The sequence below is a fragment of the Pieris rapae genome, chromosome 10 (genome assembly GCF_905147795.1).
Source record: "Pieris rapae chromosome 10, ilPieRapa1.1, whole genome shotgun sequence".
NCBI lineage: Eukaryota > Metazoa > Arthropoda > Insecta > Lepidoptera > Pieridae > Pieris > Pieris rapae.
Window position 1 is genome coordinate 193054 of NC_059518.1, and position 14099 is coordinate 207152.

Genomic DNA, 14099 nt, shown 5'->3' on the forward strand with positions numbered 1-14099 from the left:
ACGTGATTAGTAATTTGTATGAGACGCGACAATTCAAAGGTGTGAAATATTGTCCGGCGAATGATCGATTATTATCAAACAACGATAATAATCCAAGAAAATTTAAAAGGTTTGCGAAGCGTGAACGCTTTCGTTTTCGTAGGACAATCGAGTCACGTTACAGATGGTCGCGGCCGCTACCCCTGTAGCGCGAGCAGATTTCCCCTGGCGTCAGTCGCTCCTCGGACATTAGCCACTAACCACGCTCTCGAACGATGTGAATTGCGCGTATCTCGTAAACGATCGACATGAATAAACTGATTCGGGTTACACTTCTGACGATTGCGGTCTTCCACTATGCCGATTGTAAAAGGACTAAAAGTAAAAAGTTAACAACGAGTGACACGGAGGAATCTACGCCCCAACCCAGTGTTCTCACTTACTCCAATTTTGGATTCAACGATGTCGGACCTTACGATGGCTTCGTACCCACGTCTCCTGACTACGCAACCCTTCTTTCTAACAATAAAGAGTCGTCCACGAGATTATATGCGCCTGCGTTCCCGACTAATCTGGATTCCTCAGGATTTAGTGAGAGTTATGGTTCATCTCCAGACGGTCAGTCCTCGCCATCGGATGAACAATTACAAACAAGTATGTCAAAGTATCAATCCGGTAATCTAAATTACTTTACTTCCCCTAGTTTTGATAACCTGAACGAACCTGCTAAGTTTATTTCGGATTCATCAATATATGAGCAGATCGACAGTGATAGCAATTCGCCAATATACGGGGCTAAGCTAAACTATCCGAAGCAAAAGAGTAAAATTCGTGAATACAACCCTGAGTACAACGTATCAAAAGACGAGATTTCCAATATAAATGCCGATGCTTATACAAGAAGTCAGGACACCTACATTCAATCGGATAAGACACAAGTACATGGCGATATAAATCTCAATAATTATCCGCCGCCTTACCAATCTTCGTACCAAAAATATACTACAACAACCGTAGTACCACAAGAATATGAAAACCTTAATTTTAAAACACCTGTGTCCGCTAGTGCGATTAAATTTCCTAGAGTTATCGATTTCACAAACATTAATGCCTATTTTACTAAAAATGTGAATAATAATGACAATATAAATACTCGATATCAAAATACACCCCTCGACGTAAATCAATACAGCACAAATACTGATGATAAAGTATTCTCGAATGCAAATAATAATTTTAACAAGGATTTTGATAAAAATGTCAAACCCCTTCCACACCTAAAATATAACGACTTTAACCTTAATGGCGAAGCACAGAAGACCGAGAAGGACGTAGCGAAACTTAATTATTTAGCGAATCAAGAATTCTCTCAAAATTATTTTAATAATAAAAATAAGCTAAAAGGAAAGTACAGTTTTAGTAACGATAAATTAAGAAAACCCTGGGATCACACCACTAAAGACGAAAATGGTAAAAAATCCCCTATACGGTATGAATACATTACAAACCATACAACTTCAGGTTCAAAGTTTGGAAATCCTTTCAAACGTCCTTTTAACAACAGCATCGATGAAATAACTCCTGCTAGCAGCAATCTAGATTTTTATAATTATCAACACCCCGATACGGAATTTGGGAACATCAAAAATAACCCCTTTTTAAAATCTCCCTTTGATGACGGTGACAACAATGATTTAAGTATACATTTTGCAGAGAAATTTAAACCTGTCACTGATTATCAAAGTAGTTTGAAAAACTTTTACACCACACCCCCCACAATCACATCACATTGGGGTAATTTATTTAAACCGACTGAGTTCTCTTCACATAAAACGAATTTTCGAAAACCAGTATTTCAAGAAGAACACGATGATATCGTGCACATTCCCAAAAGACCTTCGAGTGGTAAATATGGAACACATTTAGAAAGCAATTCCTTCGGGGACTGGGCCCACAGGTTCAAACCACACGGCTACAAAAATCAATACGAATGGCCTAAAGAAAGCAACAGATACACATCGGAAGAAGACCTGTTAGACCTACGAAACCATGATTTGACACATTCCTCTCACCCACCCTTCAGACCAGGATACAACGATCCGCCTGAAGATTTTGACTATAAAAAGCTAGTCGACAAATGGAAACAAAGTTACTTGAAGTCCAAATACAAAGATTCCGTCCGTGAATATGAGACCTACGCATCAGAAACGAAACCCATCCACGTTCCAGTGCCAAAGCCGTATCCTGTAAGTATATTTCACTGTTGCTCTTAGGCCACACAATGTAATTAATGAAGAAAAACTGTGGAATGCGGATGACTGCAGACGCGTCTCGCACTGTTTTCTTCGCTTGCTCTTGTAAAAATCAGCACGCATGAAGCATGTTTGAAGGTGAAAATCAGTTTCCAATGATATATCTGCATTGTCTTAGAAAGTTGTAATATGTATCAATAAAATCTATCTAAATATTATCAAAGTACCCAGTTGTTAACACAAGATCACCGATCTACGGCTCTTTACGCTACATTGGCCACTCGGAGTTCAATATCTAGTGAAAGCGATATCTAATCCTAGACCACATTAAATAACATTCTTTGAATAAGAAAATCTAATAATATGATTCGATTTTAATTTTAACTATAGCTTGGTATGCCTTCGTTAGTAACAACTGTAAGTCAATATTGATATAGATTTATTGACAATTTTAAATTTGTTTATCTTATGATTATGTAAGTAATTTCATAAGTACTGCAGCTCTGAACACCAATGTTGCATGACAACGAATAAGATTCAAATACAATTCCTCATCACGTCAACTTTACTTCGTATCTATTCATAAAACTATACACAGTTGCAACTTACCTATCTAATTGGTTTGCATGATGTGCACTCATTAATTTATAATTTCCTTGCAATTTGAATACTTTCTTTCCTCATGCATCGGGAACGGGCCTTCCTTCGCACATTTAGAACAATTGATGATTTGCAGATAGAAGTACCTCATCCAGTGATAGTGCCAGTTCCTCAACCTTATCCGGTTCACGTCCCGGTACCGAAACCTGTTGCGATACCGGTCATCCGGGAGATAACCGTGCCGATTGAGAAACCGGTGCCTTACCCGGTCTACAAAAAGGTTCCATATCCGGTAGAAAAGCCGGTGCCTGTACCTGTTGAAAAACAGGTAGGCAGTACGACGATCACCATCAACATTTATATTTTTATAATAATTTAATAACAATATGCATTGTGTATTGTGTTCTGTAAATATAACTATATATTTCTATTGTACCCATTGAGTCATCGACTTGTACGATATCTGTATAAAATGTATTATAGTAATTATGTGCATGTTTGTTACAAGTTTTGTATTTACTATTTTGCTAGGTGTTTTTATATTTACCAGGAACGAATCAATACTAAATACAAGTAGATTTATTAGTAAGTATTTAACGGTAAGTACCTAATTGAAAATCATTTCTCAATCAAATATAAATTACCTTAATAACATTGTAAGTTTCCACTATAAAACGTATTGCTTTTTTGCAAATACTATAATATATTAATTGGTCTATCTACCTTCCAAGTTGTTTACCTCTTTTTCGTTTATTGTACCGAATGGAATGTAATATATGTTAAATGATAGGTACATGTACCAATAATGAAACCGTACCCAATCGCCGTGCCACAAGTCAGGCCTCTGTTTCATCACACGCGGCCTCATGATGAACGAGACCCTGACTTAGAAGACGATGAAGAGTATCAGACTCGGCCGGAGAGCAGCAAAAGAATACCGAACTTGAAGCGCCCAAAAAAGTATGAGATGTTAACAACTTCTCTTGATGTTTTATTACCTCCTTTAGTTGGTCAGATAATAAAATGTTTGGAATGTTTGATTGCAGCAAAAGACAGCCCCCACGAAGGCCTTCACGTATGACGTACCAGGATCGGGATAGACGGCGAGGACCACAACGCCGTCCACCTTCCAGGGACCAGAGATACAGACACACGCACAGTGAACGTCGTCCGTACAGACATCAGGATGAATACGAAGAATATGAACCAGAATATATGTATTGCAAACGAACTGGAAATTGTTAAGAGAATTTATTGCTAGGGATAAATAAATTAGGGTAAGTAAAAACCTTTTCCCTGATAGTCAAAACTTCGGAATCTAGATGGCAGTCTTGCAGACCAATATTATTTTCTATAACTCGAAGGCAACAGTGGAAACTGGCCCAAAATAAAATTAAGGTTTTCTATCCAATTGCATTCTCCTCAGGTGACTTTTATTTACTTTTACATGATAAGCCTAAACCGTTGTGATTTTAAGTAAGAACTTCGTTGTATCGGTATGCCGTATGTGCCAAAGTTTCTTTAAGTCTGTTTCGATTTACAATCAAATGTTTAATTTAATATTACGTTGTATACTTTGTTTTAGAATTAAGTTGCGTGTATAAAGTAAACTAGAAATGTTTTATTATTAGTTAATTATATATTATAATTAAATGACATGTCTTTAATTTTTGTCAAAACAAAGAAAAAACCCAAAAAGTCTTTATTTTATTTATCAGAACAATTGAACACATTTTGTAACTTCATTTATTATTTTCTTCAAAGTCAAAGTTGGACTACATGAGGTGAATATCTTTACATGGTGTATAACAGTTTTTTCGCGCCTTCTGTCGATTAATCTCTTATTAGTTGTCGAGATGCCCTTCTATGTACTCGTAAAATCATTATCACACCTGATACATTCTTAAATAGCTTGAATGCTTGCAATGAAGGTCATTGACAATGCATCTAGTGTTATTAACACGTGATCGGGGGATGAAGTTTCGGTCTCGCATCGTTGCGCGCTTTTACCAACGCTCTGCTGGACATGGCTCTCATTCCGTACTAATTCTCGAGAATTTAGTTCCTAACGACGCTAGTAATGTAAATTGGAAAATCAATGACTGTTTTGATCATTGAAAATCAATTGAATAAACACGATCTAGGTGTGTTTCAAATGTTACTAAAGTATGTAAAACGTTGAGCCACTATAAACGAATTCGGCAATTGCCTTTTTACTGAGTATATGTATTAAACTTTGAACTTATAAACAGAATATTGTACGGATAAGGAACACATGTAGGGAGCACTTCGGAGAACTTATTTATTTATAACAATACTACACAATAATAAGAATATGTAATAAAGTGCATCTCGGTATATCACGTTGTAATTATTTTACCAATTGCTTTTTTGTTTCACGTTCCATTATTACCAGTTTTAAGTTTTTTTCGGGTTGGGAAGATTTAGAAAAATAACTTATGTGTGTAACTCCTATTCTTATAATTTTAATCCAAAAGTCCAAAAAACGACCAAGAAATTAGAAAAAAGCGCATTGCCATACTTATCAATTAAGAAATATATTTTTTTCCTTAAGAGTATATTTCAAATTCATAATTTAATGTTTTTATCCCAAAAACCAATAGTTTTAACCAGTATGTCTTTACAATCAGGCATCTCTGTCTGCTACCTTATCCACTAAGCAACTCTGATTAATTTTTGTGAAGACATCGCAGCGATAACAACGAATCTGCAGAAGATGAAGTTAACGAAAGTTTACTCAAACATATGTATTTGGAACATTTGTTTATATTTTTACAGAGCCATTATAAAAGAAATTCCTATTTTATAGCTATGAAGTTTTTAAATAAAGATATTTTTCCCAGTTTATTTCCTAACCTAAAATAGCTTCATTTACAGAATAATAATGCAACATATCACAGTAAAGGTCTCTATGTGTATTTGTATGTATCCAAACACACATAATCCTTTGCCGGAAATCGAACCCAAGACGAGCTATCGCGAAAACATAAAGATATTTGTGGCTACAAAAAGGAAATACGTAATAATTTTATAACAGGAACTAATTATAAAGAAATGTCTTTGTTAGCAATTAGTAATTTTCTGTTATAATTACGACTTTTGATTCAGTAAGCGTTACATTTTTGGTAAACCTATAATTTATTTGAACTTAAAAGTAGTGCTTAGATTATAATCTGTCCGCGAGTCACGGCCAGTGGTTGAATCTCACGAATTTTATGCAATCTCAGCTGACTTTTAATAGTTCGGCAAAGTTTTGATTTGAATGGTCAAAAGCTATTTGTAAATTGTAATTCACTTAGGAGGTATAAAACTGTGAATAAAAAGAGTTTCTTCGAATACCACTAGGTTGTATGCGAGGTAGATGAAGAACTTGTTCCTGTTGGTGCAACAGGTGCTTCCTACTTCGGAACAACTTCGGAATATCATTCCAACTTCTCTACTACTCTACTCTACTAGTTTAATAAGACTGTTCACCTGCTGAACTGGGAATCGACGAATACGACCTCACACACGGGCCTCACATCTATTATTTTACTCGACGAACATGAAAATTTTGGGACCGTTCTATTATAAAATAAAAATGAAATACGTTTATTTTGAAACATAAGATCATCAATGTATCACTTATTACACGTCATTAAATTCGAACCTGTAGACATCCCTACTCATCGGGAAAGAAGACATATTGTATTGACATTGTGCGTATGTTCTATTCTAGTATACTTCTCACTATTTTTGTATACATACGTAATATTTTCATAAATATATTGCGAGGGAAAGGTAAGTACATATATTAATTTCCTTGAATTTATCTCTCATAGATAAATTTTTAATGATACATTGCACGAATAGCCCTCTTCTGCAGGAAGAAAATAGTTTCGACATCAGCAGCATGACCCCATAATAATAAGCCATACGTCATTAAGCTGTTAAAGTAACTAAAATAAACAAGTCTAGCTGTATCGGCATCAGTCAGGGAGCGAATTTTTTTTACCGCGTAAGCTGCCTAACAAACTCTTCACCAATCCGTTGATATGAGGGGACCACTGAAGTTTTGAATCCATGATGATTCCAAGAAGTACAGTTGTATCATCCAGATTTAATTCCTTATTATTTATCTAGTATTCACAATCGTAACATTTTATTTCTTCATACGCATCCTGCATGCGTCCTTTGCATCCTTAACTTGTTGCTCCGGCACCGTTTTAATATTTTGAAAATATATTAAAGTACCAGAGAAAGAATTTTTGTAATATTTCCAGTAGATTTGTGATTAGTTCGTTACAAACGAACGTCTTTGTTAAAATAAATATTAGATGTAGATATTTACATTAAGTTGTTAACGTTTATTTCATTTAATGATTTCTCCATTAATTATATATGTCACACCCGGCTTATAAGTTAACAATGACTAATTATATGTATTGCATGTAAGGTAAAATCACGAAAGCACACACATCATAGTTTTATTGTTCGCGTGAAGCATTTAATTATGTTTGTAACAGCTTGAATACTTAATAACTCCTAAAATAGCATATATTTATGCCATAATATGCACTGTAAACTCCACGTAAACTCCTAATAAGAAGTATTTTTTAAGTTGCCGAAATTAGTTAAAATTGCGGTGTGTGCTATGGGCTGTGTACGTTATTTTGTCGGTTTAGTGTCGCTTTAATGTCAAACAGAACTATGGAATTCTCATCCTACGTACCGAACTTTTTTAAGAAATCCGTTATTTCGTTTACAAATTGGAATTGCTTGAACGTGCTTTATCACAAAGATGCCTCAACATTTTAAGGTATGCATATAAAAATTCAACACAATTACTTACATTAGTTTTAAATAAACTTTATTCTTTTTCTAATACAGAATTTTCTCTCTGCATAACTCTAACTCTAAGATCACCAAAAACAAAACAAAATATATTATGGATGGTCGAAGGTTATCAGAAGCAAACCGAGTATATCAAGCCAAACTACCGAATCTAATTGGAAATTTCGTGGAAAACACAAATTTTGTAAAGCAACTTGATGAATACTTTAATTGTAGGTGTACTTTTTTATTTCATACCTTTATCAAATCAAATCAAAATATCTTCATCTAGGTAAACAAGTACACTTAACAAGAATGTCAAAAAATTAAATTAATTCATACATTAAATACCAGTTCGCAAGTTCTTTACAGTCGATTCTACTTAAATTGATGTAATCATTGTCCGGTAGTTGTTATACCTTAGTCATCACTATTTAGACTGTTGTGTAAAAGGGACTTGATCCAATATTTCGATTTAAATGATTACTTATATTATCCAACGTAACTGTTTACTGTGTCAAGTTTCATTGCGACAGAACATGTTGTAAATTCGATGCAGATAATTCAAGGCTCATCCTATGATCGACGTATCCGCTAAAGCAGGTATTAAACTATATTTAACACTGACGCGGAAAATCCCATAGTTATCGACACAACTATTGAGGTAGGTTGCTATGTGAGAAAAATCTATCGAAGGTACCAAAAATGCATATATAGATATCGTACAATACGCTATACGCATTATTTAGGTATCGTACAAATATTTTTTATCATCTCATCGAGATTAAATGCACAAGCTTGTTGATTTTTGTTAAAGACGAGATCTGAATTGATGTCTTAATCGTAAATCTCCATAAGTTCGCGTGCACTGGTGGGTACGTGGTATCTTCAATCCATGAGAATGACCAAAGACAATATGCTCAAAAAATAAATAAATTTCTATTGTTTACGTTATAGCTTGTGAATATAAAGGCTCGAGAGACCTCAAACTGTTTAGTCAGTGCTGGCGGTGCCGTTACACCAGTCGCGGGCACCTTTTACCTCACCAATACATAGCATGTAAGTCATTTAATTACGTTTAAACACTACTACTACAAATATGCCAAGGCCAGCTTTCAATATTTTAACCGAAAAACTGTACCCAGGAAGCGTTTTTGAAAAGCCTTATATAAAGTGAGCTGAATAAATAATATTATTTATACTAGTAACTAGTATTATTAGTATTTGTATCATGTAGGTTTTTTCTAGTTATATTAAATTTTATAAAAATAAAATTAACACAAGAAATAAAATAAAATAAAGATAAAAAAATAATAAATTGTTTTCAGGATCAATAAACACATTATTAACCACCGTGTAGCCTTTTTAGCATAAATTACTGTTGATACAAAGCCAACAATCGAGGCAGAGCTTTAAGTTGTGACCTCATATGCATTGAGCTCAGACATAATTCATTGCCACTAGGCGATTGATTTTATTTATCACTATAGCGACTTCCATAGGCACGTACCTCACCTCACCTGACTTGGTCTCTATTTGAATTCATTAAGTATCGTATTCAAAGCACCTGCCGGCCTTGGACACTGCGACAAAAACTCTCCTACTTCATGATTTGCTAACATTCTCTTTTACATGTCAATAATAGGCTATCTATTTGTAATTATTTTTTTTAATTTCCATTATATTACATTACATTGTCCACCACACAGGAGTTTGTAATTAAATTCATTAGGTTCTTCTTCCAAGTCAAGTCAAATTAGGTTTATTAATTGAACAATTGAGGAAAAGACTCTAAATTTTACCAATATTTATTACCAAGTGTGTAGATCAGACGAGAAGAACTCTCTCTTCCACTGTTTTTAAAGTTTTTTTTATTTTATTTTTAAGTACTGCATTGATCTGCAACCTTGCTGTATGTGACTTTATCTTTTTACAAAACTTAAAAGCCCACATAACAATAGACATAACCAACGTTTGTGCAACGTTTATTATTTTCCTTTCTGAAGCGATCAACAAAGCTGGTTCGATTGTGAAAGATAACTAGTACTTAGTAGGTACGATTTACGAAAAATAAGTCACCACGACGCACTACACAATAACCGAATAGACAGTTTATATTTAAAAAAAAAATTAAATTCACTCCGTTACTCGCGTCAAAAGCGGTTATTAAACTTTGACAATAAATAATAAAATGTATATTTTATGGATCTCCATCATAACACAATCAGGTTTTAGCCTGCCTTAAATTATGATTTCCTTGAAAATGATAATATCAATCCCAATAAATGTTCAATCAGCAAACATAGAGATAGTATGACCAATTTATTAGTTAAAATAGATTTTAATTGTACTTTTCCGAATTTCTTTAACATTAAGTTTATATTTTTGAAAAACCATCTTCATTGTTTAGTATTAGTAATTCTACACTAGATGACACTAGACAAAGGGCAAATAATGAAAGGAATTTTTATTAATTAAATTTAAAGATCACATAGAGCATGTCTTGTTACGGAGATGTGGGAATAAAATGTAATGCGCATACAATATGCTTACGAAACAATAAATATAATTGCATGACAAAACATTATGAAAAACTGCCAAAAATGTCTCACACTCTTTGTTTCAGATCGAAAATGAGAGCAATTTTATTCTTAGCAATTACTGCGATAGTAGGATGTAAAGCGGTAACTCCGGAATTACGATTCGCATGGAAGCTGGTGGACTATGCCTGGGACTCGCCAGAACAACGGGCTTCTGCAATTACAGATGGGTCATTTGTCCAGGCCAACAACCTTCCCTTAGGCTTAGCCAGATGGAAGAACAAGCTTTTTGTAACAGTACCCAGGTGGAAGAACGGTGTCGCTTCATCTCTTAATTACGTAGATATTGACGGGCCACAGGACCAGCCGCTCAAGCCATACCCGTCCTTAAAAGATAATTACGTCCCGGATACAGCAAAGGAACTGCCATCGAACAGTTCGATAATTTCAGTGTTCAGGGTATTTGTGGATCCTTGTGACCGACTTTGGGTTATGGACTCTGGCCTAGCAGATATTTTAGGTGAGCAGCCTTGTCAACAGATGTAGAAAGCTATTTCACAATGAAAAGACATTGTCGTGTAGAAAGATAAAGATTTATATTTTGTACACTGTTACATAAGCTAATAATGCGACTTCATAATATGTGACGTAGTGGGCGCAAAAATAAAGCCTTATGTATCAGGTATATTTTTCGATAATGGCGATAGGTATGCCTCCATGGGATCTTGATTTATTGCGCAACTTAGATCACGATCAACCGCAATTACGCAGTCACCCACTTTTTTAAAAGTTAAATCAAGGTTAGGCACGACTGCAGAGGATTTGTTGATCATTACCAGCAGTAGTTATTAACGGCTTATTTTCTGGTTTGGGTTACTAAATCCTGAATCGCTCGAAACTTAATTGGCCGTCTGGTTTCGTTAGCAAAATGGCGATTTACATTTCTTCTAAATGACTTATTTCTTGAAAAGGTTCACCAAACCAAGTTGCCGGTCCATCGTTGGTGATATTCGATTTGAATACGAACCAGCTTCTTCACCGTTATTTCTTCAAAGTTGGGGACATGAAAGAGGATTCGTTCTTTGCAAATGTGGTACGTAATATCAAGTATTATGTAATTTATAAAATATTACATGATGTTTGTAACTTGTTACAAGGCTAAATTACAATTTGTACTCTAAAGTACTTATTCAGAACTACCGGTACACAAGCTGAGGAGCGAACTCAGCAAGCATATTTTTTTTTATTTTTTCATGTTTTTATTTTTTGATGGTCGTGCACTTCAGGTAGTGGACGTGGACAAGGACACATGTGACAACGCGTTCGCCTATGTACCAGATTTAGGAGGGTATGGTGTGGTGGTGTATAGCTTGAAGGATAACGACTCATGGCGAGTGTCTCATCACTATTTCCACTTCGAACCTCTCGCTGGCTCGTATAACGTCAGTGGGATTGAATTCCACTGGACTGATGGAGTTTTCGGATTGGCTCTCTCTGAACCCAGAGAAAATGGGTAAACTACAACAATTTGTGTAATTTATCAGATTAATTGTTATCCGTTACTGCTTCCAAAGAATTTAATGTAGTTCGTACGGATCACCCTACGAGGGTAAATAGTAAACTCATAAGGAACCCTCGTGGTTTCAATAATCATAGTATTATTATATATTAAACAATGATATAATGTATGTATATGGGTTGTCACTAACTGTTTTATTGCCCTCGAGTATACATTTATTGGTATTAATTATGGATACAGTGAATTGTTTAATATTAAAACACCTATATGATTTACTTTCCAGTCATTGTAAGCAAGGCCTGAGATATTTTTTCATATTATATCTACCTAGTAAATGATTTTAAAATTACGATAAACATACTTGCAAATACCCGTAAACAGGTTGACGAAATAACATGACAATGACCGGACGCTTGGTTGCGGTAAATTAAGTTATTTACTTATCACACAGATTTCACAGTTAGATATTTGCATGATTTGCCTAACTCGAATATATTTTTCAGATACCGCACGATGTTCTTCCATGCTTTCTCCAGCACCAAGGAATTTTGTGTGTCGACAGAACTGCTCCGTAACTACACTCATATCGACAAAACGGAAGCATTCCACGATTTCAAGGTACGTCATGAGGACTATTCTTATATATATATAAAGAATAAGCCAATTGAAGTTAAGTATAGAGATATCATTAATATGACTGTTAAATTATAGGAGCGTTTGGAGAAATTTTCAGTCCTTTCCGAACAAAGCAAATTGAAACGTTGTTAGAAATTTGTATTGCCATTAGCACATTACTTTTCAAGGCTAATTAATGGTCGTCAGACGCTTCCCTATCTTAACAACGCAGAATCACGCACATTGTTCTGCCTGAAGTAATTAATTCAAACTTAATCACTATCAAGAAATTATTTACCTGTAGTTCATACACATAAAAATACTTTTCCTTGACTTCACGAAGACTACCCTTCGTTTTATGGAATTTCATTCAACATCAAGCATTCTGCTCTGTTTTCGTCGAGTCGCGAAATATTTATACAAATATCAATACACAGATAAATAAAGATAAAAAAATTATGTACTTATAAAATACGTACCGTTTATATTAATTAATAGTTTGGGGATTTTCAATTGGTGGCAACACAAAACATAATTATAAGTTGAAATTCCTGTCGAAGGTTTCTGAGGTCTCAGTGGCCTTAATTTACTTTTTAATAATTTGTTTGATTCATATGCTTTTAAAATAACTTTAGTGTTCCATTGTTATCTCGTTTCTAGTTATTGGGTGACCGTGGTGCAAACACACAAGCCTCAGCCAACTACTATGACCCTAAGACCCACGTACTGTTCTATACGCAGGTGAGATCTGTTTTGTACGATTTTATTCAAATATTCAATATTATCCAGCAGTTGCCTGGTTTAAGAACTAAGTTTTTCTTAATTGTACCATTAAATTGAAAAATGAACTTTACAAGGTTAACCGTGATGGCGTTGGCTGCTGGAATTCAAACAAGCCGTACACACCGGACACCAACCCGTTAATAATATCAGACCCCGAACTCTTCGAATTCCCCAACGACCTTAAGGTAAAGTTCACTCATTAATACAATTGACGTGGGTAAAGCCGAGATGCGATTTATTTTTTATGTGCAATGCGGATGGAACGTAAACAATATTTTAAAAGCCAACCGGTTTCCTTGCCGCCATTTAGCTGACAAATTCACAGGCCAATAGCCAATAATAAGTAGAGAGTACCAAAGCTTGTTCTTTATATCCAACTCCTATTTTTTTTTTTTATTTTTTTTTTTTAAGTTATATGGCATAGTTTTTATATGGCTAGTAAACTGTTAACGCGAGTATTGAATTCTAGATATGGCTTATTTATTTGAAATTAATTGTTAAGATTCCATTACTGTATAGCATAAGTTTATATCATTTTTCAGGTTGACTACGAAGATACTCTATGGATATTGAGTGATAAACTACCGCGGTTCATCTACAAAGGTCTAGACCCGAATGCCGTTAATCATAGGATATTCAGCATCAAGGTGGTTGATGCTATCGCGGGCACTGCTTGTCAGTAGAATTATCTGTGTACTGTGTACACGCACTTGTATTGCTATTCAATAAAAATTAAATGTACAAAACTTTCAATTGTTTTCGTGTACTCGTGTAATTTTTTACTATAAATAATCGAATAATTGCCATTTAATTTGTAAACGTAGTTTATAGGCTCACCGAAATTGTCAATATACCTATACAAAAATGAAAAAGTACGTGCATCGTTTATAGTAGACCTGTTTGCTAATTAATGCACTCAACATCAACATACGTCCTTCGTTACGATGACATTATTTATCGCTCTCTTACTTTTGTTTA

At 34.7% G+C, this 14099-nt stretch overlaps 2 protein-coding genes across 2 annotated transcripts; both read left to right on the plus strand.

The window, feature by feature from the left end:
* Positions 1-91: 91 nt before the first annotated feature.
* Positions 92-4441, plus strand: LOC110996881 (GATA zinc finger domain-containing protein 14). The gene is made up of 4 exons (XM_022264761.2): positions 92-2225; positions 2968-3159; positions 3622-3791; positions 3878-4441. Exons 1-4 carry the CDS (start codon positions 288-290, stop codon positions 4074-4076), a joined length of 2499 nt encoding a protein of 832 aa, XP_022120453.2. The 5' UTR covers positions 92-287; the 3' UTR covers positions 4077-4441.
* A 4180-nt stretch (positions 4442-8621) lies between these two features.
* LOC110996872 (protein yellow) lies at positions 8622-13867 on the plus strand. Its single transcript, XM_022264750.2, has 8 exons — positions 8622-8723; positions 10291-10724; positions 11176-11297; positions 11491-11717; positions 12227-12341; positions 12999-13079; positions 13196-13306; positions 13664-13867. The coding sequence occupies exons 2-8, from the start codon at positions 10298-10300 to the stop codon at positions 13802-13804; spliced, it is 1224 nt and encodes a 407-aa protein (XP_022120442.2). The 5' UTR covers positions 8622-8723; positions 10291-10297; the 3' UTR covers positions 13805-13867.
* The last annotated feature ends 232 nt before the right edge of the window (positions 13868-14099 follow it).